Here is a 26658-nt window from a genome sequence, read left to right as displayed (position 1 = left end):
TTAAGTGGTAAACCCATTTCAAAATGAGAAACTTCTCAGAAGGTACTGGAAATAATTCTTTTATATTTCACAACAATGAAAAAAGTAAAGAAATTAGGATGTTCTCAGGAAAAAAGTTTTTAAAATTTATGCTAATCTAAAAAAATCATGCCTTTGGATTTCAGTTCTGAAAACTCAGAAAAGGAAAATCCAGTTACTTCTGTTAAGTGGAATGAAATACTTAACTCAGAAAAGATAATATAATTTTAGACAATTTGATTCATTTTTCTTGATTTTATACTTGCAAAATCAATTTCATGATTTCTTCACAAATTCAAACATAAAATTTCAGGTCATGAAACAAAAAAGTCTATCAAGACAAAAGAAAAACAAAACCTCTAAGATCAAGGCAAGTTAAAAAAAAAAAATTGTTACGTTCCTAACACAACTTAAAGTAGGTCCACATACAACAGCAGGTCACCAAACAGTGGTCACACTGTACCAGCAACAACTACTCCAGAGAGGAAAAGGACGGTAGGCACTCCTAAAACTGGGAAAGAGAAACCCAGAGGTGAACACTGGATACACTAAACTGTACAATCTTAAAGTTTCTAAGTGCAAATGTCCTCTCAGTTGAAAACGGTTCCATTTCCTACTAACTAGACAAGCAAATACCAGTGAGAAACCATGGGTTCTGCAGGACCTCCTGGACATCAGCACCCAAGGACAAGTGGAAGCCCACTTCCCAGGCAGCTCTCCACTCCAACTTTTTGTTGTCGAGGCCCCGTGATATCCCTAAAACTTGAGGACCCCAAAGAGCATCTGCTCATGTGGGAATGTGTATTTCCAAAATTAAACCCAAGACAGACTTTCAGAATTGCAGACATTCCCTCTTAGCACAGTAAACCTTGACAAATTGCACTTCCACAAAAAGCAGTTGTGACAGGAACCTGAAGCCACATCTGTGAACTCTGCACACCTTCCTAGGCTTACAGCCTAACCATATAAAACTGTAAGGCACTCAGTGCATCTTGTGCCCATGTGCACACATGCAGAGTCCACAGACTGGCACATGTCATTAGCCAGTATGAGACACATCTGCTAATGCCAGCGTTCATCTCCTGAAATATTTTTCCTTACTGGGAAGCCATCAAGCTCATGGTGGCAGATAAAAATTTTTCAAAATTCTAATTTTCATTTAAGCTGGCATTTTTTCATCAGTAACAAATACTGTCAGTTGCTTTCTTCAAGACTCACACTGTGTATCTTTGAGAAAACACCTGCCACATTCCCGGAAAATGCAGTCCAGCAGCGATGCTCTGCGGGCACCTCTGTCCCCTTGGGGGGCATGCTGCCAGAAACCTCTGTGCCAGTGGCACATGCCCACTGGTGGGACCTGCTCACAAGGCTGTGACCCTGGACAGGGTTTCCGAGCCTACCCTCCAGAAGGGTTTTGAAACATACCAACGAACATCTGTAACATGACATTTCTAGTTGCTTAAGGACACGCTGGATCCATGTCAAGCAGTAACATGTATTCACACTTTAGGGTCAGAAAGGAACAAACATTTCCTTCCACAAAACTGGTCTAAAACCACCACTTAATTTTCCCTTCAGATTGTCCAACCCTTGAAAAATGAGCCGCCAGAAATGATTTTCTTAAGAACAAAAAACATGCTCCCCAAACAACATGGGTGACACTGGACTCTACAACCAGGTACATCTGAAGGCTCAGCTTCTACAAACTTACAACATGCAAATAACCACACCTTGGTCATTTAAAGATGTTCAGGTCTATGGACTGAGAGTTCATTTCTGAGACACTTAAAGTTATAATATGTAACTGCAATGAAGCACCTACTTTCACAGTACAACGACCAAACAGCAATGTTTCTCAGGAAGGTAACAGGCAAGCACACATCTGCCCTGCCCTACATGGCAGCAAAACAGGCTGGTCCTCGAAACCTCACAACAGCGAAGTATTTCCAACTACAGCGTTACCTCATTACTCTGGGCTGTGCTAACTTACTTTACGGTTCTGCCAGGTGAGGCCAAGGTTCACAGCTACTGAGATTTCATGTTAAGTGTCTTCCGTCTCTGACTAATTCTGTGCTGTGGATGAAGAGGGACTGAGAAGATGCTGAAAGTTCTTTAAACTACCTACCAGGAAAAAAAGGCAAGCTTTCCCAATTAATGCCCCTTTCACTATTCTGTTTTTATTAACAGGGCAGTCACTACTGATGGCCTGCCCAGGGATTTCAGATGATGAGAAACACCCTGAAGGGTGGGTGTCCTCTGACCGTGGGTGACCCCATGCTCATCTTGACTCGAATGTACAGATGGCACTTCAGTCCTTCAGGAGCCCCGTCAGGATAACCCTGAGGTTACTAAAACTACCCTGAAGCAAAGGTGCCCGCAGCACGGTAAGCTTCTCAAGAGGTAACCACAGAGAGACATCTAGGAACAGCCCTGCTGTTTAATATTTCTGAGGTGTTTTTGCTTTATAGGTATGTGGAGAAAAAAACAAAACTTTCTGCTTTTTTTAAAAGCTCGCCAGGACCGACGTCTCCCTCGGCCAAGCTCCATGAGGTCAGGCCCCGAGCTCCCTGCGTGCAGGGGGGCAGTGGCCACTTCAGTGTCTCTCCCCAGTTTCTAGTGAAGACACAGGCTTGTGACCAGATAAGCCACCTGAACACGTTGAGGTCACAGAGGAAAGGAGGCTCCCCATTCTCCACAGGGCCCTGCCACCGTGGACGAGCTCCTGTGGTGGTCTGCACATCTGCACCCCCTGAGCCTTCACAGATGGGGTCACTGCCCTGGCAAGAGGCCCCAGAGCTCACCCATGGCCCTGCCACCAGGATCGAACTGCCCCAGCACCCTGACCCCAGGCCCCCTGCCCCTGGAGCTGCAGAAAATCAAGTCTACTGTGTAAAACCCCCCAGACAGCACTGGGATGGAGTGCCAAATGGGCGCCACGCCTCCCCTTCCCCAACCAAGACAGAGGGCAACAGTGACTGTGTGGTCACAGCCGGGACCTGGGCACGGAGTACCTCCCAGAACAGCCATCCATGCAGGCACCCCAGCAGCTGCTTCCCCTGCATCTCCAGGTCCCATGGCTGTTAACACAGAACCTTGACCCTCCAGCTCCCCACTGCCTGCCTACTGCTCTTGTATCTACAATGGTCCATCTGGATCCCGAGTGCATCTGGGTTGGCTACTCCCATGGCAGGGGCAAGATCCCATATCACCCACAGTGCCCAGTGCAGGCCCTGACTCTGTCTCACGGTGGAAGAGCTACTAGTTAGGGTCCAGTGGGAGGCTGTGGGTGAGGAGAGAATGTCGCACAGTAAAGGCAAAACACCCTCAGGTCAAAAGACCCCTGAGACCTCTTCACCCAATAGGCACCTTGTCCGCACTCCAAGTCTCTCATTCCAGGCAGTCCACTGTGAGGGAGACATGTGCACTGAACCCTCCTCACTGGGGATGGCAAATTGGCCGTATTCCACTCTTCCCCCAAAGCAAGGGAAGGGTTGAGACCCCCGCATTCAAAGACACTGCCTATCTTCTTAGCAGTAATCCATTCCCCAGCTGTTAAAGTTGAGACAACTGTCTTTTTCAATCTCCTTTCTCAACAAGAGCATTTCTAATCATGATCTGGGCAGAGGTTCTCAAAGTGTGGCCCCCCGGACCTTCCAGCAGGCCTCCAAGGTCAAACGATTTGTACAACACTACTTAGCAAAGTGACTAAACAATAACACGAACGTGTTCTGTGACTTTTCAGGGGCAGGGTAGTTTTTCAGAAGCTAAATGATGTTGGCGTGATGATAGCTGGAATGTAGAAGCAGGCAGGAGAATCCGGCTACTGTTCCCTTGCTTAAGTCAGACATTTAAAAACCCAAGCCACCTTTCTCATTGTTTCTTATCTTGGAACACAGTTTCTACAGACTGTTAGTTACGTTAATATGCAGGTGTTTAATATTATTTCTAAGTGAGGAAGTAAACTTAATGTCTCATTTTTAATGCCAACCATGAGAAATATCAATAGACAAAACAGAAACAAAAGCCCTTGGGGTCCTTGTTAATTTCAGGTGTAAAGGGGTCAGTCTGAGAACTGACAGCATATACTTGACATGAAGGGTGATGTCAGATGGCTGTAAGACTGCAGGGCTGTGACGTGAGCCTCAGGACACCACCTTTCCAGGATTATGGAGAAGCGCTGATCATGAAACTGCAGCATTCAGAGGGACTGCCGCCCACGTCCAAAGAGCAAGTGGTTGGGGAGAAACAAAGCTTGCTCTCTCACAAGCATCTGCTTCCTGAGTGCAGCTGCAGCTCATGCCACAGGCCATGGGGCAAGCACGATGCTTGGAGACCACGGACACACAAAGTCCAGATCCACACTGTACGCTTCAGCTGGAATTGTCCTCTTTCTCTGAGATTAGCAGAGGCCAATGTCTAGGTCTGGGGTGGGGGAGGGGGAGGTGGTGGGCAGTGGGGCAGGTTCGAGCTTAAATAAAACAGTTATAACAACAGGACTGTCCTACTAATTTTTACAGATCCACACAGAGCTTAACTTGATGCAACTCCCCGCCACTGCCACTGCTGCCCAGATGGGGGATGTGCTGAGAAGACCACTTTACTACTAGAACACCTTGTGAAAGGGCCAACTCTTTTTAAATTACAACCTAAAGAGCCAATGGGTAGCGCTGTACTAACCTGTCTCGATGGGGCATCTCAGAGGGACCACTCCCCCTGGTGCAGTTGAGCATCCCCGGTTCTGACCAAGGGAGTCAGCAGTGTCCACCCTCAGTGACTACAGCATGACCCTTCCAGGTTAATGCCTAAGTCCCAGGGTGTCCAAGACTTCAACCCCAGCTGCAAACGTAACAGCTAGGCATTCTGCCCAGGCATATACAGACAACTATGACCTCAGTTTCCTAACAGGATACCTGAAACGACACAGCGTCAAGTACCAGTCAGTGCAGCAAGTTTATGAAAATGACAATGTCTGCTTGTCAGTGGTTGGGAAAACAGGCCCTCGTGAATAGTCTGTGAACATTAATTTATCAAGGGCCCCCCAGTGCTCAGCACAGAGCAGGCAGCATCTCTGTTCCCCACAGGGGTGGCTGCTTCATTGCGACCTGGCAGAGAGAACTAGGCAAGAGCAGGTGTGTGTGTTTATGAGGGTGCTCCCAGCATGGACACAAACCTATGACCATCACCAGGAGACCTGTTTCAAAGAAATCCGGAAACATTCACGTGATGGTGTTCTCTACTAAGACTGTAATGAGAGCAGGATGAACCCCAGAGCCCCTGCCATGGAAAGAGCCCACGCCCGTGAGTGGAGCAGGAGGTTACATCCAGTTCCCAGACATACTGCCTACCGTCCCCACCCCCCAAAACCAAGCTCACAAACATGTCCACAGCCGTAACTGGGCTTCCAGAGGCTGCTACTTTCTGGGGTCTCTGCTTTCTTTATATTCTTGTATATTGTCTTGTTTTCTATGTATAAATTTATCTTTGCAACCCAAACACAGTACAGCTGGCTTTATACTGGGGGAGGCCCCATTTACCTTCCTGTTGTAAAGGTATATTAATTATCACTTACACGTCTGCATCAGCATATGAAAAACAAAACCACAGCACCGAAGTATCGGCACCCAAGTCTGATACCTGTGAGAGAAACAGCTGCTTTACAAACTGGGCTCCCAATCTGCCCACAGCTGATAACCAACATATAACTTATGTTTGGCCTCTGTGTATGCAGACTGTGCTGTACCGTATAGTACTTACTACTTAAAAGCAGGCCCTGTGCAAGTGGACCTGGACAGGTCAAACCTGTGTTGTTCAAGGGTCAATTATATGACTCAAAAAGAGGAAAAAAACTAAAACGACAGTCGCCATACTGTGCTGTGTGCTTAGTTGCTCAGTCGTGTCCAAGTCTTTACGACCCCATGGACTATAGCCATACAAAACAGTGATCCACTCCTGGACATATATCTGGAGAAAACTCTAATTCAAAAAGATACATGCACCCCAACATTCACTGCAACACTATTTACAACAGCTGAGACACAGAAACAACCTAAATATCCACTAACAGATGAACAGATAATGCAGATGTGGTGTCTGTATACAACAGAATATTACTCAGCCATAAAAAAAGAATAATGCCATTTACAGCAACACGGATGGACCCAGAGATTATCTTATTAAGTCAGAAAAACGACTTACAAAACGGCAATAAACTCAGACATAGAAGACAAAGTTATGGTTACCAGATGGAAGTGCATGCTTGGGTAGGAGGATAAATTAGAAGTTAAGGGGAAAAAAAGGCCTGAGCAAGAGACTCCAGGAGGTGTGAGCACGTCACATCAAGCAAGGACTGTTTGGCCTATCCCTTCCCAATTAGTATGTGCCCATTAACTGTTAATCGTGGAGATTCTGCAATGGAATTAACACACATTAGTGGATGCAGGCCATAAACAGGGTCATGTTTTAGGTATCCACTGTTAAAGACGCCACCCATCTAAATAAGAAGTGCACAAAGGACTATTTAAGGAAAGTTTTCTTAAAGGTTTCCCAAGGCCACCAAGTATGTGAGAAATCAGTCTGCTATTGGAAACAGTGCCATTTCAGGGACCAAGGACGAGTGAGTCGGCCTGTGAAAAACTCAACCCTGGTTCTCAGGAGCCAAGTGGAAGGAAGTCACCAGGGATCTTGGGACAAGTGTGTAAAAAAGGAAAAACACGTCCTGTTAACAGGAATATAAAACCACCAGAACCTGGAACATCTGCAAAACACATACGAAAGAGACCCAGTCTGTGGGCTGCCTGGGAAGGGGCTCAGCACCTCTGAGGCCTCTATGATCATAGAAAGGCTTACAGTGTCAACAGCAGTCCCACAACTCCACAGTAATAAAGAAGATGGGATCCCAAATTGCCACTCCAATCCATCCCCTCCTCAACATGAAGACAAATTCCACCTCACGAAGGCCAACCCAAAGTACTGGGCACCATGACACACTTCCTCACCAAGCCATTGTGAGGTTCACACAGGCATGTGTGCTGTGAGGGGCATGGCTGGCCAGAAAGCAAAGGTCACTGTGGGAACTAGCAGACAGTAAGGACAGCGGCCAACTGCACAACTTTTAATTTGTGCCCTTTCTTATCAGAGCATAATTCACTTCACTTGAAACAACCTGAATAATCAAATACTAATAAAGGATAGTTCTTGGTGGGAAATCAGAACTAAGTTAAAGATACACCTTATTCCTAAACTCATTACTAAAATAAGTCTGCAAGAACACAACCAACTAGGAAACAGAATGCTTAGTAAGTGCGTTAGGCAAGGAGTTTCACAACAGGGTTGGGGCTGGGTCTTCGCAGGTAACCCTCGACAGATCTATGCCATGTTAAAAGTGGGAAAAAATGGGCCAGTCATACAGACAGTTATATCTATTTGCCAACCCCAAGTGCCAAAAAGGGCCCCAGGCTCCAGGTTACATGGCTGGCAACCGTCCTAGTTCCCTGTTGCAAGTCTCCAGGCCTGTGAAGGCCACCCTTCTGGTCTCTGCTACAGCCAGGGTGCTTGGCACACAGGATGCAATAAATATTTGCTGAATACAATGAGAAGTCTTCCTAAAGGTCACAGATCTTATTTCTTTAAAGTCTCCAGCTAAAGCACCTTCCTTGGAAGCACGTTGAAACCAAACTACATAGCTCTGAGAAAATCGAAGAACATTTGTCTGGGGTTGGCCCAAAGGCTCAGTTAGAACCCAGGTATTCCATCTTGGGCAAGCCCAGCTTCTTGGAGGTTAGAACACAGAACAGGTACAGAAGCATTGTAGTCACTGAAACGAATGAGCACACATGAACTGCTCAGAACAGGGTCAGCCTGGGTGGACTGCCCACTTCGAACTGTTGCCAAATGGAGGCTCAACCTCCCCCATACCAACCAACAGGTACAATGAGGTACGTGAACATATAAACACACTGAAAAGATCTTAACATCTGCCTTTCCCTCCTGCAAAATGCCCAAGATCATGAGGCTCAAATCTCATTCCATCAAGCGTACAAATTACACGGATGTTACCTAAGACCAACACACAAATTAAACAGTATCTTAAATTTCACTCACATGCTGTTGTTGTAAGGTCTCATCTCTGAGCTCATTGATTGGGGTGCTGGATTCAGAGCAGAAAACCTGCCCTGACCTCCAGGGTCTCCCAAGAACAAACAGAGAGAAAGCAAGAGGGTGTGGGATCAGGACCCACAGGCCTGAGCCAGAAAGGGGATGGCGGGGCACATCTCCCGGGGAAGATGAAAGTTATCCCTTTCTACTGTGAGGTCGACCAGAGGATAAAATACAACATAAATTTGAATCTTATATCAAATCGACAAGTGGCGCAATAAAAGCTACACATCTGCATTTTACGGCTAGGCACATACTCTTTCAAAAAATGAAACCCGATTTTCTGAATCTTTTTTGTTGTTCTTTGCTTCACATAGCATCAAATACCACACAACTGTCCTAATGTTATCCTTTACAAGGGTAGTCGACTAGAAACAAGCGAAACAAAAGCGACAAAAACCACACGTTACGGTGGGAAAAAAAAAAGACCGGCAGGGAAACTTCACCTCCTTTAAAATGTCTAGAGAAACTACCCTGGTTTAAAAAAAGAAAGGGTGGGGTGGGGTGGAAATTCAACCCTAGGCAGAATCATTTCCTCGGACCAGCAGCTAGACCAGGAACTTCTAGGAAAAAGCATCGCCCCGCTCTAGGGTCACCCCGCTGTGGGTCACCGGGCGGCGTCCTGCTGGCGCACTTCAATCCGTTCCGACCACGACCCGGCCCCTCGGACACGCCCGCAGCGAGTGGACCGAGCCCGGCCCCTCGGAGTGGACCCTGCCCAGCAGGCCGGCGCCCTCCGCCCCCCTCCAGCCCACGGCCCGCGCGGCCCTCCCTTCCCCCTCCCCGCGGCCGCCGCCATCTTCTCCGCTTGGCAGAGCGCGGCCGGGCGCGGGCCCTGCGGGGCCAGGCTGGCTGGCCCCGCAGGGCCCGCCATCCCCGCCCGTCCCACGCGGTCCCGCGGGCGGCAGCCCCTACACCCGGCGCCACGGCCGCCACTCACCGTGGGCCGCAAGTCTCCAGGGTTTCGCAGCCATTTCCTCAGAGCGCCGCAGAGTGGGCGGGCGGGGTTGGCGCCAGCCACCGAGACGCGTGAGGTAGAGGGGCCGCCCGCGCTCCCAGTGGAGGGAAGACGCCGGCCACCGAGACGCCGGGGGGTAGAGGGGCCAGTTATTGCCCGAGCAGCGCCCCGGCGCGGCGGGCGGAAGGAGGAGTCCGGCCCAGGCCCCGCCCCTGCCCTGCGCCGCGCGGTGGCCGAGTCCAAGGGCCAAGGCTGGCAGCTTAGGCGGCGCGGCTCCCGTCGGCCACCCTGGGCCCAGCTTGTGGCAGAAAAGGCAGGGACCCGGAAGGAGGAGCAAGGCGCCGCGCTCCTTTCCCGCCGGACTGCGTTCCCAGATTCTCTGGAACTCGAGCCCGCTCCCTACCGGGCCAAACAGCTCAGCGCCGGGGCAGTTCCAGCCTCAGAGCACACAACCGGGCACACCTGCCTAGGGGGGATGCAAGGAAAGGGATCTGACAAATGATAACCCTCCACGTGGATTTTCTTCACTCAGTGCTAATATCAATTAACACCCCAGCACCTGTGCGTGCTTACTCGCGTTGGACTCTGCAACCTCATGGACTGCAGCCCACTAGGCTCTTCTGTTCATGGGGATTCTCTAGTCAAGAATACTGGAGTCAGTTGCCATGCTCCTCCTCCAGGGGCTCTTCCCAACCCAGGGATCAAACCCTGAACTCCAGCATTGCGGGCAGATTCTTTACCGTCTGAGCCACCACGGAAGCCCCCCAGCACCTGCCCCTCCCCAAATACTCAACAAACAGACCTCAGAGGGGAAACAGCTGCTACCTTGGAACGCTGGCCCCAGGACAGTAACTCCTTGGCTGAAGGCCTTTTGTCTCCATCACTGCCTCTACAGCTCCCTGCTTCCACATTCCTTAAAAGCAGGAACCCCTTGGCAAAAAGTGCCCTGTGTGTAGTAAAGCTGTACCCAAGACCCTACAGAGGCCTGCCAGGTGCTTCCTTAGGGGAGTACTAGGGGCCTGGGAGCAGGTGTGCTTCTAAATAAACATCTGGAAAGACCACACTGCCTGCCAGGCTCTCAGAGAATGCCCCCTTTCTTCAAAGAATTCCAACACAGCTTGTTTCTGTTGGTGTGATTCCATTAGGACCACTTCCATGGAATCTTGCACAGACTAACTTCACACTCCAACATCTTGACCGTCTTCAGGTTTGTCCCAGACGAGTGTAGTGAGTTCAGAAACATGACAGATTGAGTTGAAACTGGCTTGAACCAGCAGTATGATCTTGGGCAAGCTGTCTGTTGAATGGGACTCATGCTGGGGTGCAGGGGAAGCTCCCTGCAAAAGGCTCCCTAAATGGGAGCTGGAATGGGGAAACCCCACCCAGCCTCTTTGGCTGAAAATCTTTACAAGAAGCAAACCCAGCAGCAATGTCTTTCTACAAGGTGAGATTTTTTTTTTTTTTCCCAATCTGTGTTGTCTTTTCACTTTTTTTTTAATTAATTATTTTAATTGGAGGCTAATTACTTTACAATATTGTAGTGGTTTTTGCCATACACTGACATGAATCAGCCATGGATGTACATGTGTTCTCCACCCTGAACCCCCTCCCACCTCCCTCCCCATCCCATCCCTTAGGGTCATCCCAGTGCACCAGCCCTGAGCACCCTGTCTCATGCATCGAATCTGGACTGGTGATCTATTTCACATATGATAATATACATGTTTCAATGCTAGTCTCTCAAATCATCCCACCCTCGCCCTCTCCCAGAGTCCAAAAGTCTGTTCTTTACATCTGTGTCTCTTTTTAACTTGTGTGCAGCTTCAGGTGGGCACTGGGTCCTGTGAATGACACCGAGGATCGGGCTACCGATGGAACAGGAGGAAGCTCTGGGCAGAAAGCTCAGAGGACAGAAAGGAGACCCCAACAGGAAGCCCCACCTGTGCCACTACAGTACTTGGGTTGGGGGTGGCAGCTCAGGTGGGCGCTTGGGCAGCAGAGGAAAGGAAACTGCACCTCCCCACCTACCCCTGCAACTGGCCTCCCTTTCTAATCTCCCAGGAGGAGCTGGCCGTGACCATGGGCTACAGGGTTCAGAGGCATCTGCCACCTGTGGGAGGAGTCAGGCCCTTGTCCTTCTACAGCCTCTTCAGGTAATTCAGTTCACCTGCTGTCACTCCTCACAGGAGCTGCTCTTCCCTGGTGAAAAAGGCATGTCTAGAACTGCAGTTTGGGTACTTTTAGTTGAAGTCTACTAGCTAAGAAGGGGCTTCCCTGGTGACTCAGATGGTAAGGAATCTGCCTGACATACAGATCTGGGTTTGATCCCTAGGTCGGGAAGATCCCCTGGTGAAGGGAATGGCAACCTACTTCAGTATTCTCATCTGGAGAATCCCATGGACAGAGGAGCCTGGCAGGCTACAGTCCACAGGGCTGCAAACACACGAATGAGCAACTAACACTTTCATTTTCAGCTAAGGAATACCTTCTCCTAACAAACTTACTTTAATAGCTAAACCCTGAGGAACAAATAGGTTTAAAAGGAGTCTCCAATTGTCTCAAATACCCCAAATACACAAATAAAAATCCTGAAGTTCAGGAAACTGACAACAACAGTGGTTCAGAGGTTAGGAAGCTAAGCAACCTTCCAGGCCTCAACGGGTTTCAGTCTTGGAGGAAACGTATGGGAAAAGTATGATTGATGCATCCTCATCATGTGTGGACACCAGGTCCTGCCACCAACACCCATGAACAATTCTGAGAAAATTTATGAAGGCAGAAAAGCACAACTGGAAAAGTCAGCAATCCTTTTTAGAAGACCGCTTCCTGGTGTTCGGCCTCCTCTCACCCCTGAGTTAAAGCCCAGTGGAAAGCAGGGTCCTGAGCAAAGCACCCCTCTCTCCTGGTGGTCAAGTGCAACCCTGAGAGACAAGGTAGAATGTGTCAAGACCCTCTCCAAGGACAATTTACAACCAGATGAGGCAGCAGCCAAGTTGCTTTATTGTTACTCTTGTTCAGAATTCAAGGGTGAACAGGCTAGCACCCACCCTGCAGGCAGGCCAAGAAGGGGTCAGGAAGTTGGGGTCAATGGTGGGGCCCACTGCCTGGCCCTGGGGCAAGGTCCCCAGTGAATCTGGACCCAAACTCAGATCCAGTTCTGGGCTGGAGGGGAGATGTCTGGGAGAAGAGAGGAAACCAAGGGCCAAAGTCATGGTCCCCTTAGCTCCTCGTCCCTGGCCTTGGTCAGCGTTGGGTGTTTCTGAATAGCTAACGCCTGTGCCCTCTAACCCCAGGGGCCATGGGCTCCAGGGCGCAGACTTCAGAACAACGCTGGTTACTCCTACCTTTCAGGATGGCTCCTGATACTGAGACTACTTTCCCCACAAATTTAGTGAAAAGTAAATAGCTAACTTCAGAAGAAATATTTTAATAAGTATGAGGCATAAGAACTGTATTTCCTTGCTGGCTAGTTTCATCTTGAGTCTCTGAAAGAACACACCAAATAAAAAGACAGAAAAATCAACTCCTTTCACAGAAGAGCGGTTTTGACAGAAAAGCAGTTTAAGAGTAGAGAAGACACAGCACGTGGGGTGCTGCCTCCACCACACTGTGCCTAGATCCAGCATTTCCTCACAAGCTCGTCCATCACACCAGAAGAGCAGGTGACAAAGGAGAAAGGCGAAACATGCCCACAGATCTGAACCAAATTCCGAAGGTGGCTGGTGAGCAGGAACAGGAGCCTCCCTCCATAGGGTGGGAGGGGATGGTCAACTGAGACAGGAAGGTCCCAGAGCAGGGCCACAGCCGCCAGTCCTCAGACACAAGAACGCATTGACAAATAACTGTTGTTGTTTAGTCTCTAAGTCGCGTCAGACACGACTCCATAGACTGTAGACCGTCAGGCTCCTCTGTCCACGCGATTTTCCAGGCAAGAATACTGGACCTGGTTGCCATTTCCTTCTCCAGGGGATTTTCCTGACCCAGGTATTGAACTGGTCTTCTGCACTGCAGGTAGATTCTTTACCATTGAGTTATCAGGGAAGCCCTAAGTAACTGTACTGGCTACATTTTAAGAGATTATTTTTTCCAAAATTAAAATACTTGAAAAGTGAAAGATTCACGAAAGTCAGATCTAACAGTGGCTTTTGGGATTTGTCCAAAAGAGAGAGAAAAAAAAAACATGTAATTTCCTGTGCTTGCCTGGATCACAGAAACTAAATGGTGAAAGTGAGAAAAGTGTATTTGAAGGAAATCTCAACAAGAATAACACAAGTCGAGCTATTAGGAAATTTCAAAAAGATACCCAAAACGTTTTATTCTGAAATTTCAACAAATCAATATAGGAAACCAAGAATGTTGTCTTTTACAACTATACATAAAAATGAAAAATCTTGGGATTCTGTCCGGCATACAAAAGTTCCTCTCATTCCGATGGAAAGTAAAAGCATTTAAGAGTAAACATAAGAGGATTTTAAAGTCATAAAAAGAAAAAAAAACAAAATTTGGCAAGTGTTTTTAAAAAGGAACACATGGTTATCAATTGAAACAATGGCTCATCTTTATTCAGTGTTCTATCTCCCATATCAGACATCTGATCAGAACTGGGCTCATGCAAAAACAAACCAACCAAAACCAAACAAAAACAAGAAACCCCTTAAAGCATATACAGATAAATTTTCAATAGCTGTGCACATATATATTATAGGTGTTTATATACACACGTGCATGTGTCTGTATCTATACCAATGTAATTATCAAAGCCCTCTCCAGGCAGGAGGGAAGGAAATGGAGAGTTTCAGCAGAGATGGTCTGCAAACAGCCCACTGACTGGACAGGGTAGGTAAACTGCCACTCGAGCTTGCTGCCTGTGCCCCACTGTCCAGCCCAGCCTTCAACCCACCCCAGGTGTTTTAGGTAGCACCAATGCTGGACACAGTTTATGTTACATCCTCTGCAGGAATTAAAAACTCAAGAAAAATATTACTCTAAAATATTACTTTACCCATCGAAAGCAACTGATGACATAACCAGTGCTTGCTGGTTTAGTCATATAATCCAGAAAGGGAAATACAGTCCAGCAGTGAGGGGGAGGGCGACCATCTCAGACCCCATGACACATGCTTCACAGGGTCTTCATTCAGCTAATTCATCTGGATACATGCAGCAGAACTAAAGAGTAAAAACAGTCTTCCTCACTCCTTTCAACAGTTTCAGGATGAACCTGAGAACAAGACCCTGAGTAAAGTCAAAGCTATGGCACTTGACCTTTTGGAGTTTACTGCCCACTAGTGGTAAGTACATCTAGCCATTACCGGTTAGACAGCATCACCAACTCAAAGGACAGGAATTTAGGAAAACTTTGGGAGATAGTGGAGAACAGAGGAGCCTGGTGTGCTGCAGTCCATGAGGTCAATAAGTGTCGGACATGATTTAGCAACTCAACAACAAGAACCGATAACAATTCTGAGCAGCAATGTCCAATCAGCTTATGCCTTACTCTGAAGAAACAGGTTTGATTTGCCAAATTCCCTGGAAAGCAGGGCTCCAGCATTCAGGGGTTTGACTTCATGCTTTGATGGTTTGAGAGTAAGACAGAAACACCCTCCAAAACACTGCGGTTCTGTAAAATGTGCCTGACACCTGGTCGTTGAATAGTCCAGGATTTGATTAAAGGAGGCAAGGTGTATTTTATTCTCAAAACACATTTCACTTTAAAATAATTCTTGCATGCTCCTTTAAAACTAATAAACCTTAACAACTCTCCTTAAAGAACTGCTCAACTTCCCTGGTAGTCCAGAGGCTAAGAATCTGCCTGCCAATGCAGGGGACGCCAATTTGATCCCTGATCTGGGAAGATCCCTCATGTCTCAGGGCAACTAAGCCTGTGCACTACAGAGCCCACACTCTGCAAGAGAAGCCACTGAAATGAAAACCCTGCACACCTCAACTAGGGAAAACCCTCAAGAAGCCAGAAACTAATAAATTTTTTTTTTAACAAGGGACTGCTGATCTGTGATTCAGCGCCATTCTCAACTTCTTCTGCTCTCATTCCACCGGACTGCTGCTTCCCGTCCTTTGTCCATTTCCGCTGAGACAGCTTTTAGCGAAGGTCTTCACCCTCACTCACTCATCTGTTCCTCCACATTCTCATCAAGTATCTACGGAACCCCTGCCACACACTAGTAAGTTTCAGCTTTTGTGAGGGTCACATGTTGGTGGAGAACTGTGACACTATCAGGCATCAGTGACGTAGAATGGTGTGCTGAAGGCAACGAAGGGATTGTTCAGGGACCAGGGGAACACAAAGCGGTGGAAGACACTCTGCTTGTCCGGATGGTGTTCCCACTCCTAGGTGCCTAGGAGTGCTGTACACAGACCCATCTTCTGAGAGCCCAGAGGAAGGGCAGGGTGCTGAGGATTTCAGCTGCGCTCAGTCTGCACAGGCAACTGGGGGAGTCACTGATGGGTGTGAAGAGGGGGCCAGGGACAAGAGAGATGACCCTGCCTGCGGTATGGGTTTCAATAGGAAGCCAGTATCTGGACAGAATTAAAGCGGAGCAAGACCACTTCTGGGGGTGAGGGGCCATTAACCTATGACCCGCAGAGAAGGCGCAGCTGAACCTTCTTTAGACTGGAACACCCTAGCTCTTTAGGGCACCAATTTATGCTTGTGCACCCTTGAAAAGAATTTTAAAAATCTGCACCCCCTCACCCACTGTAAAGCTGGTGTGTAAAGTTGTTCAGAGGATTAAGTGCCTGAAAAGTATGTAATTGCAGACACACTGTATTTGCATTTTAAATAGATTAGGGCCAAAGCTTTGGACTTGCAGATTTAGCTCAGTTCACTGACGGGAAATTTCCACAATTAGTCGTCTTTGTCTAATCTGTTTACCAAATTGCACTTACTTTCTGCAACAAGTCCCACTGCATTTCCACGCAATCACACGAAACCATCTAACCCTGACTTTTAACAGAAAGACACTGGAGTTCATCGGATGGAATAAAGGGCTGTCCCTTAATTTCCTTCCCGAAGGATTCTAAAATCTTTTAACTTGACTCTCCAGCAACTGGAAAATGGGGACGACAGAGGATGAGATGGTTGGATGGCACCACCGACTCGACAGACAGGAGTTTGAGCAAGCTCCGGGAATTGGTGATGGACAGGGAAGCCGGGCGTGCTGCAGTCCACGGGGTCGCAAAGAGTTGGATACGACTGCGCGACACAACTGAACTGACCTGGAAAATGAGACCCTGCTCTGACGTAATCTGTCCTTTTCTCCCGTGGACGCACAATAATAACCGAATAAAAGCGTGAATGTCTTCCTGCGCCTCCGCGACCCCGGCCGCAGGGCAGGAAGACCCCCCCGCTCCTCGAGCAGCGGCCGCAGCACCTCGAAGCCCCAGTTGCACAGGCCTGCGGTCCCCGCCCAACCTGAGCGCGGATTCTGAACCACGGGCGGGAAAGACCGCCGGGCCCCTGGGAGATTCCCCGAGGGCAGGTCTGGCCCTGTAGACTTCTTCTGGAGCGAGCTGGTGTGCGCTTCCCGCCGCGGTCGCGTGCCCCGGAGCCCACCCCAACCGTCGGAACTGAGAGCTCCCGCCGTCCGCGCTCGGGCGGCTCCTCCCGGGCCTGCGCGAAGGCAGGCACCGGGTCGGGAGGGTCCCCTCCTCCGGGCTGAGCGGAGCACCGGCGCCTGTACCCCCTCCCCGCCCCATGCCCTCGGGCTTACACAAACGACGGGAAGGACGCTGGGACCTTAGCCTCAGTCTAGATGTCGCCGTCCCGGCGCGAAGTTCCCCTACAACGACGCCTCCACGGCGGCCATCTTAGCCAGAGGCAGCCGATCCCTTTTGACTCTCGCGCCAATCCGTAGAGCGAAGGAGCCGTAAAGAGAGTTCTGCGCAAGGACGGAAGCTGGAGTTCCGCGTTTCCGGGCGGCCGCCGCACCCCGCCCCCTCGTGAAAGCACTTGATTGGCTCCCGGCTCGCGACCTCGCGATCTCGCGGGAAGTGGCTGAGGGGGCGGCCGCCGGTGCGTCTGCCCTCCCGTTCCCCGCCCCCGCCTCCGCCTCCGCCGCGGCCCCCGCCTCCGCCTCCCAGACCCCGGAGCCGCCACCTCCCCCTCCCCGCCTGGCCCCGCCGGGCCCTTCGAGCGGCCGCGGAGACCGCGCAGCGCGGCAGGCGGGATCCGCACGGTAAGATGGCCGCGGCGAGCCCAGGCGGCCGGGCCTAGCGTCCCCGCCGGAGTGCGGCGGCCGGGAGGCGGAGGGCTGGGCTGGGGTCGGGGCCAGGGAGGGATCGAGGCGGGCCGGTGAGGAGGCTGACCAGGCTGCGGGGTTGCTCCTGCCGGCCGACCGTGCAGGGTGCCTGCCGGTTTCGGACGTCCGAGCAGGTGTCTTCGGGCCGCGTTCTCGGGGGAGGCGGCGCCCTCAAGAGTTTCCAGGTCCAACTGTCTCCTCTTCCTAAGGCGGCGGAGTCCGGGCGTGGGCTCGGTGTTTGTTGATGGAGCGTGTTTTGAGGGGCGGCGACGCCTGCTGGGAGGTGATAGTTCTTCACAAGTAGCACAGGTCTGCGGCGGGAACTGTTTGCACCAGGACCGCGTTCGAGCAGACACTGAGCTGCCGAGACAGGACGTTGCTCGTGGGGCGAAGGGTTCCTCGCTGTCCGTACTGTTTGTGGGGTGTTTAGGTGCTCAGTTTTTCCTACACAAAACAGAATGGGCCGGTTCCTCAAAGTTGTTAACTTTCCAGTACTGCTCTGTCGCCCATGAGTGAGAGTTTGCGGTGAGTTGCGCTAGTGGCCGCAGCTTAGAGAAATGACCTTGTGTGAGGGGACGGCCCCTCACACAAAACTTGTCTGTTTTGTCTCAGACAAGTTCTCTTCTGCGGATCAGAGTTGGGCATGGGATCCCTCAACGACCGAGGACTTTCTCTTGCTCCCCTTTGCTTCCCCACCGACACTGTCTCCCTGGGCGATCTCTGGTGAATTCTTGGCTTTCAGTCACTTTGTGGTGGACATTGCCCTAATTAATGTTTCCATCGCCCAACTGGGACCTGTAATCCAGGTGCCTGCTTGACTTCTTCTACTGTGGGTCTGATAGTCACCCCAAACTCACCCGACTCCTCAAACCTGTTCTTCTCCCAGTCTTTCCTCATCTGGGACTCCATTCTCCAAGGTCTCAAGCTTGACACCTCTCCATGGTCAATGAATCTTCTTTTATCCTTTCCCAGTGGGTCCAGCAGCAAGGCCCGTTGGCTCAGTCCACAGTCTTGTGGGCTGTGCTCTTGGTTCTCCCTCTGCTGTCCTCCTGTTTGGGTGGCTCCTCACTGGTCTTCCTGCTCAGCTCTCACCACCCCACAGCCATCCCATGTCTGCTGGGAAACCAGAGCCATCTTTTAAATTGCTTTTATTTATTGAGGTAATTGAGCATGTGCTTTGCTTTACGTAAAGTAATATCCACAAAACCTATGTCAGTTACAAAGGATAAAACTGAAGTGGACAGTGGGTGGGCTCACCACCCATCCTGACACCCCTGCTGGGGCTCCCAGGGCCCCCCTTCCCCTGGTAACCACCTCCTGAGTTTCAAGGTTCACGCTCTTACTTGAAAAAATAACAAATGGTTTTTGCTATGAATGTATTTACTACTAAGTAAAAATTGTATAACTTGTCTTGTTTTTGTTCTTTAAAAAACTGCTGCCCTTAGGTCTGTGCTGCAACTTGCTCTCTTCATGCAGCTGGTTTCTAAGTCCCCTGTGTGGGCCTGTTCATGTATTTTAACTGCTTTGGTAAATTTTGTTTCATTGCTACAGTCAGTGATCCTAAAATCCTCAAAACTTTGAAAACCAAAAGTTTTTAGTCTTGTTTTTAATTGATTTCATGGCAGAACCCAACCCCGCAAAAGCTATTTAGTAACTTCTGTTCCACCCGGTGTGATCCTCATGGGTTTCACTGAAGCAGTCATGTTTGATTGTGGGGTGCTGCCACAGACCCCAGGGAGGATGTCTTGTGATACATGTACCAAAGAGTCTTTGTACAACCTGAACAGTTCTGAAGTCAGAAACTGGTCTGCCCCAGGGCTTTGGTCCTTTGGGACTGCAATCCTATGAACCATCGTTTGCTTGTCCCTGCTGCTGTTGACTAACTCCTGGGTGGGCAGTCTCCATAGTGTTGCCATCCTGAACAGTGACTGCGCACAGGCTTGTCTGTGTCTGGGACACAGTAGGCTGTTTTTCGGGGTCCCAGCTAGCAGAAGAGCCATTGGTGAGGAGCGGAGCGCACATGCACAACCTTGCAGAGTGGTGCTGAGTGTGTTGCTGTGCAGTCCGTTCTCACCACAGGGTAAAGGGGCTCAAGAGACCACTCACATGTCTGTGTGAGCACTTGGCGTTGTCAGGCTGCTTCATTTTTGTCAGCCTGGAGGGTGTGCGAGATGGCTTGTCTTGAGCACACACATCATAGCAGGTGAATCTTCAGCTTGTACCTCTCTATGCCACCCTGTGCTCTTTAGAGGAGCATCCATCTATTAATAGATTGCCGCGGGGCCTGGAGGGCCTTCATCTGACCCAGACTGACCTCTTGACCTCCTGGTCCTCAGGCTCCTGGCTCTTCCTCATGTTCATCCTGCCCTCTGAACCCCCCAAGCTTTTCTCTGGTCCCTGAGCCTGTGTTTGAGTCTCAGGCCCTCTGCATGTGCTGTTTTCTACATTTTAAGTGCCTTCCCTCTCTCTACCCTTTGGTTCCTGGTCACTGTTAATATCTGAAATGATCACAATTGTGAGAATTCTTCACCAATTCTTAAAATATTACTTTTTTTTCCCTGTAGAAATAAATCAGAATGAGTTACACAGAAAAACCCGATGAAATCACAAAGGATGAGTGGATGGAAAAGCTCAATAACTTACATGTCCAAAGAGCAGACATGAACCGTCTCATCATGAACTACTTGGTCACAGGTGAGGGCTGTGCTATGGGTACTGCCTCTTGGGCACCATTCTCCCTTTCTGGGCTCACAAGCAGGACTTTACCACTGGAGTGTCCTGAAAGTTAGGTTGCGTTCAGGCATCATAGAAACGCAGTGCTCTTGTAACAAACTTGTAACTACCATTTTAAAAAGATGTCCTCTTCTGGAGATGAAATCATGATTCCAGGTCTCTGAGATCTAAAGAAAAAACCTATTTCTTGGCCTTTGACATTTTTGCAGCTGATCTACATCATTAACAATGTGCAAAAGTACATTTAAAGTCCAAGTAATCTCTTCTGGCCAGTCTGGTAAATGATACTGGACTGTTCCTAGAAGGTGTGTCCAAGTCAAAAGAAGAAAGGGGGAGGGGCCTGTGGAAGGAAATGCAAGTGCTCTGTGATAACACCCCATCCTCCTGACCCTGTGGAGGAGAGGGTCGCTCTGCAGAAGTAAGAAGACCCACATGTCTCCAGAAAGTGAGTCTCCTTCCTGGAGTTCCCAGTGACCTTGGCCCCCATCAGTCTCTGAGATTGAAGAAACTGTGTACTCATTCACAGTGGGAGGGCACCGTGCTACCCCTGGAGCAGGTTGGCAGCTTCTCCACATAGGCCTGGACCCTAGTGCGGGGGCCTCAACACCCATCCTCCCCTGACTGGAAGTTAGAGTTGGGTGGGGCAGGGGAAAGGTAGTGTAGCTGGTAAGTCACAGAGGTGTGACTCCCACATCCCAAGAAAGTGCAGTTCTTACTAGAGGTTTTCACTCACAGAGGGTGGGATAAAAAGCCCTGGTGTTGGTATCTTGCTGATTTTCTGAGCAGTGAAGGTAGTTTTCTTTTCCAGAGGGCTTTAAGGAGGCAGCAGAGAAGTTTCGAATGGAATCTGGGATTGAACCCAGTGTTGATCTAGAAACACTTGACGAGCGAATCAAAATCCGTGAGATGATACTGAAAGGTCAGATTCAGGAGGCCATTGCGCTCATCAACAGCCTCCACCCAGAGCTGCTGGACACAAACCGCTATCTCTACTTCCATCTGCAAGTGAGTTGTTTGCAGACACTTGATGAATTAAGGTTCTTCATGTTAGCCATCCCCAACTTCCGGGCCACAGACCTATTGGGTCAGCGGCAACATTACATTAGAAATAAAGGACACAATAGACATAACGTGTTTGAGTGATCCCAAACCATCCCCGCCCTACTCCAGTCCAGGGGAAAAATTGTCTTCCACAAAACAGGTCTTTGGTGCCAGAAAGCTTGGCAAGTGTACGTGTTAGTCACTCGGTTATGTCCAACTCTTTGCGACCCTGTGGACTGTAGACCGCCAGGCTCCTCTGTCCATGGAATTACCTAGGCAAGAATACTGGAGTGGGTAGCCAATCCCTTTTCCAGAAAGCTTGGGGACAGATGCTTTCTGTTAATGAGAGAGAACGAGGCTAATTTCATTAGAATATTGCTGTAATTGACGAGGGAAGGGGTTTAAGTTAGCTGCTCTGTCATGTATCTCAGAAGCTGTTTCTTGCTTGGAAAATGCAAATTCAGGAGCTTGGAGTACTCAACAATTCTGTCCCCTGAGAGGCCCTTTTCATAAGAAGCAGGTGCAGCCCTAGGGGGGGTGGGTGTCGCTGGCTGGGCGCAAGGTGTTCACCCCTGTCTGCCTGGCCCCCAACCAGCAACAACACCTGATCGAGCTGATCCGCCAGCGGGAGACAGAGGCGGCGCTGGAGTTTGCACAGACCCAGCTGGCTGAGCAGGGTGAGGAAAGCCGCGAGTGTCTGACCGAGATGGAACGCACACTGGCCCTGCTGGCCTTTGACAACCCCGAGGACTCCCCCTTTGGAGACCTGCTCAACATGATGCAGAGGCAGAAGGTGGGCTCCAGAGGGCTTCTGTCCACACCCTCTGTGGATATTCAGGGCAGGATTTCCAAGGAAACGGGGTGGTGTATGTGGTGTGACCGGGACACTGCTGGGAGGGTCCCACACTTTACTTGTGTCATACGAGGAGCCTAGGGTGTAGAGACCCTTAAACGATAGTTAAGCCTCTTTGCCTGTTTTTTTCTTTAATCTGAGCTGGCTTACTGTGTGGAGACTCTTAGGAACAGATGTTCCAAGTACCTTTGGATGAAAATCCCACACTTGCTTTGGATACTTTTGCACTCTGTCATGGCCTCTGTGTTCCCACCAACAGGGCAGCTCCCCGACCGCAGTTCCCCTTCTCCACTGCCCTCACTGCCCTGAAAAGAGGATGTCTTTGGGGTCCACATCAGGTGTCCTCCTAGGGCTTGTTGGGTGGAACTGGTCCCTCCTCCCTGCCAGTCCCCTCATGCCCAGCCAGATGTGACATCTGCTGACCATACCGTGTGCCCCTCTGGGCAAGGAGTGTGTTTTACATCCCCAGAGTGCCCGACGATCACAGGCTTCATGTTTGTTTAAATAAGTAGCCAGCCTCTCGTGTAAAAATGGTTTTGAAGACGTATAAGATGCATCTTATAATGGATCCTTTTTGCAGGTGCTCTGTGGGTGAGGTGGTTTTTATTGGCTGTCCATTTTATAGGTGTGGAGTGAAGTGAACCAAGCTGTCCTGGATTACGAGAATCGTGAGTCAACACCCAAGCTGGCAAAGTTGCTGAAACTACTCCTTTGGGCTCAGAATGAGCTGGACCAGAAGAAAGTAAAATACCCTAAAATGACAGACCTCAGCAAAGGCGTGATCGAGGAGCCCAAGTAGTCTGTGTGGGGCCCCGCTGCATGGCCCTGGGCCCGCGGGCGCCACCTGGGACTGAAGATTTTTATGGCAGCAGAGGACTCTCTTCTCCCTTCTTTTACTGTTTGTGTTTTTGTTTTGTTTTGTTTTGTTTTTTTGACCCAGAATCATTTTGAAAGGGAAACTGGCCCTTTTAAGCACTGGAAAACCAGTGCAAGATACCGTCTCTTCTGGAAGGCCGGCAAGGACTGCCCCATGGCGTGTGCTCAGCGTTCTGGGCACTTCAACTCCTGAAGGCGCCTCATCTTAGGGCCGCTAGTCCACCCGAGGCCCCGCTCAGAGCACCAGGCAGCACTGATGACCATCTTGTTCTGTCAGCATCCAGGAGGACAGCGTGTCCTCCTCCCCCCCATCACGGCCGGCCTTCGTGTAGAAGTGTTTTCTTTCCCTCTTTGGTTTTTGGTTTGTTTTTGTTTTTTCATAGGAAAGACTATATGAATTTGTAAACCCCAATTCAAAGACTTCTTTTGTGCGAGGGCACTCAGTTTGGTTGTCTTCCTGTTTGGTCTGGGTCATGTGGCTTTGGGGGAGATGGGTGTGTGTGTGTGTGTATGCGGGGTGGGCTGTGTGTTTTTTAATTTTTTAAATATATATTTTGGTGCTGTAAGTGGTGAGAGACTCTTTCCTAGTGGATCAATGAACCATCTCTCCTGGGCACTTTTGTTGAAAATAAAGGTTTCTCCTTAATTTCAAGAATGACCACAATGGTCTCTCAGAAGTGTTCATCATCTCTAGCACAACTTTTGCTTTTAGGGTCGCTTCCCCGGGGTGACCGTGGTGACACTATCTGGTACCTACAGCCAGAAGGGGGCAGCTCCTGGTAACACGTGATGGTGCCAGGCGTGTGCTACGGTGCTGTGGGCTCTGTGACCCACACTTCTGCCTCTCCGTCTGTCAGCCAGTCTGGCAGACGTCCAGCTCCTATTCCCTCACGACTGTCCCCTGCCCGGTGCCCACTGCTGTCAAGAGTCCTGAGTGCAGGCTCAGGTGTTGGGGTTCGGGGCAGGTGGCCCGGGGTGCCAGTGCAGAGCTGCCGGCCCTCAGTGAGGCCGATGGAGATGGAGGGGCCCTGGCGTGTAGAGCTTGTGGGGCTGGTGATCCCCACACATCCTCTGATGGGAGCACCTGCGTGGCTGGGATTCAGTTCTCACCTGATCCCTCCCACATGGTGGGCTGTGCTGGCACCTGGGCTCCGCAGAGACACACATCATCAGCAGACGAATCTGGAGAGTCCGTTGGCCTTAGTGCTCGGCTGGGCAGGTCTTTGGGGAGGTCAGGTCTGCTCTGGCTGTGGGGTGTCTCAGTCACATCCCCACACACTCAATGTTTGTCCCGCAAGGTCTCTGGCTTCAGCTCCTCTCCCCACTCATTTCCAGCTGCGCTTGGAGGCTGCAGGTCACTGGTTTTCAGTGGGTACAGCTTCAGGCAGAGTTTTCCCTCCCCAGTCACAGAGCAAAGGCAAAAGCGCTGAGGTCTTCATAGATCATCAGGAGACCATCAGGCCCTGGGACGGGTCCTTTGCTCACCCCCTGGAAGTGATGAGCTTCACCTCTGTCTCAGTCATCAACTCAGATGTGACCTTTCTGTATGATCATTTCCTCTTAAGATTTGGGAATAAAAGTAGGGAGAAAGGGGCCTTTAATTTTCAGGTGATAAATACAGCAGAAGCTGAAGAAAAATATTAGGGAAGTAGAGGTAAAATTAAACTTTTCGAAAAGCACGAAGTAATTCAGCATATTCCTATCCTTTATTATTAGTGTATATAAGCTAATTTATGTGCATCATTAACATACAGTCAATCTGACATTTTTCAAAATAGCGGGCTTGAGATGTATATTACTGGGTAAGAATCATCCATAAACTATGGGGACCTGAGGCGGGCCTGTCACCTGTAGGAAGTGTTGCCAAATGCTTAAGAGAAGTACTGCTGGCTTGTTCACCATTTAGTCAGTGAGGGGCTTGACCAGTCAGTGCAAAGACCCATGTGAGCTGGGTGCCAGCGAGATGTGGAGAACTCAGATGGTGCTGTTAGGTTCTTTTCCTTTGTATAAAGAGCGTGGTTCCTTTCCCATGGGCTGGAAATCTTTAAAGGGGCGACTTTGCAGACTTTTCTGTTTCCTCCTTTTGCAGTCTGTTTTTTTTTTTTTTTTCCAGCAAGCATTTCAAGATAATGAACATTAAGTATGTCGATTTTTCTACTTCATCTCATTTGAATCTCACTGTCATGTTTGTTAAAATGTGATGTTTTGCCAGGGTAGTTTATTTCTTCTTTTTTACACTTTCTGGTGGAAAGTGCCTTGAAATAAATAAAACATGACAATATTTTGGTGCTCTGTGTTCCTGATATTGTGAAGTCACATGAGGAATGACCCCTAGTTTGAATTCTTTCAAAGGGTAGGGATTATTGCAAGGCACATGAGAAATACTGTATTTTGTTATTTGAATTACGGTTTCCAGCTTCTAGAAAAGGCAGCTGTTGGTTGGGATGGGTCCTGGCGCAGACTGAAATGCCAGGGGTGAGCCTGGTGGCTGCAAGGCTGGCTCTACCATCCAGCCAGGATGCCTCCTGAAGACCGACATGCAGAGCAAGCATGTGGTGGTCAGCTTTCCTAAAGCAGCGTGACGTCTGTGCTTTCCCCAAATGCTGACTGGGCTACACAGGGGCCACAGGTAGCGAGGACCCCAGGGATACCCAGGCCATGGTCCAGCGGGGCTGCACTTGACCAGAAGTGCCAGGTGTAGCAGCCCATCTGTGCTGCGCAGTAGGTACGGGTCTGGAGGCTGAGGAAGGTGAGGTCACAACATAGCAGTGAGGCCTTTGTGGTGTGTCTAGGCAGCAAAACTGGAAGTAAAACTCAGGCAAGGTGCACAGGCCCCAAACGAGTAAGAGCCAAGGCCCCAACACCAGTGGGCACGGCCGGAACAGCTGTCACCAGCACTGGGGGCCAGGGCTAGTCTCTGTACACGACCCACTGATCACTCTGCACCTTGAAACTTAGGAACAGTGGGTTGGCTGGATATGAGGTCCCTCACAGAGGTTACTGGAAGCTGGAGGCGTGTCCAGCTGCTGCCAACATGAGCGTGGCTTCCTCTCGGGTTGGGACATGTGGTCTAGTAGCCCTAGCTGACGCCCAGATTTTCTGCCTCATGGAGGATGACCCTGCCCAGCTCAGAGGCTCAGGAAGGGGTCAGATGCTCACCCCTGGCCCTCCATTGGCCTCTGTGCATTCCGAGCAACCCTCCACCTCTTGTTCCCCACTAGCCAAAGCCTCCTCACTTTGGGCCTGGAGTATTGCAGTGGTCTGTCCTTCCTTGCCTCTGCCCTGGCCACCCTGAGTGGTCCTCACAGCAGCCAGGGTGATCCTGTGACCCTCTAGGGCTTCCAGTGTCAGAGCCCTGGCTGGACTCTACCTGACCACCAAGACCCATGAGCCTGCCCTTCCCCACTGCTTTGTCCCCCTTCCTGTCCCCTTACTCACCCACCAGGCTCCTTGTGGTCCTGGAGCTACCCTGGGCCTCTGCCCACCCCACCCCCATGCCCTGCTCATTGCTCTCAGACTTGACGCATAGGTCTTTTCAGGGACACTTCCCAGCCCATCCCATGGCAGAAGCCACCCTTCCCTGCCCTCTTGGTTTCCTTTCTGTGTTTTGCTCATGCACAGCTCCAGGAGCAGAGGGGCTTTGGGTAAGCAAATGACAAATGTCCCCCATGGTGCGGCTCTAGGTTTTCATATAAAATCACCATCAGGGACTACCCTGGTGGTCCAGTAGTTAAGAATCCACCTTCCAATGCAGGGAACACAGGTTT

At 49.9% G+C, this 26658-nt stretch overlaps 2 protein-coding genes across 6 annotated transcripts in view; one reads left to right on the top strand and one right to left on the bottom strand.

The window, feature by feature from the left end:
• DIDO1 (death inducer-obliterator 1) overlaps positions 1-17015 on the bottom strand; it is a 49214-nt gene extending 32199 nt beyond the window's left edge. For 2 of the 5 annotated variants that reach the window (XM_061126855.1, XM_061126857.1), the window contains exon 1: positions 16861-17015. The gene's annotated coding sequence lies outside the window, so the exon portion shown is untranslated. Of the gene's footprint in view, positions 1-9112; positions 9270-16860 lie in introns of those variants that run through there. The other 3 variants (XM_061126854.1, XM_061126856.1, XR_009690090.1) reach the window with 2 other exon arrangements.
• A 168-nt stretch (positions 17016-17183) lies between these two features.
• On the top strand, positions 17184-23555 carry GID8 (GID complex subunit 8 homolog). Its single transcript, XM_061126858.1, has 5 exons — positions 17184-17325; positions 19953-20082; positions 20930-21126; positions 21758-21955; positions 22641-23555. The coding sequence occupies exons 2-5, from the start codon at positions 19965-19967 to the stop codon at positions 22812-22814; spliced, it is 687 nt and encodes a 228-aa protein (XP_060982841.1). The 5' UTR covers positions 17184-17325; positions 19953-19964; the 3' UTR covers positions 22815-23555.
• The last annotated feature ends 3103 nt before the right edge of the window (positions 23556-26658 follow it).

The sequence above is a fragment of the Dama dama genome, chromosome 23 (assembly GCF_033118175.1).
Source record: "Dama dama isolate Ldn47 chromosome 23, ASM3311817v1, whole genome shotgun sequence".
In the NCBI taxonomy this organism is placed as follows: domain Eukaryota; kingdom Metazoa; phylum Chordata; class Mammalia; order Artiodactyla; family Cervidae; genus Dama; species Dama dama.
The sequence above is the reverse complement of the archived record's forward strand: the minus strand, read 5'-3'. Positions and strand labels throughout refer to the sequence as shown.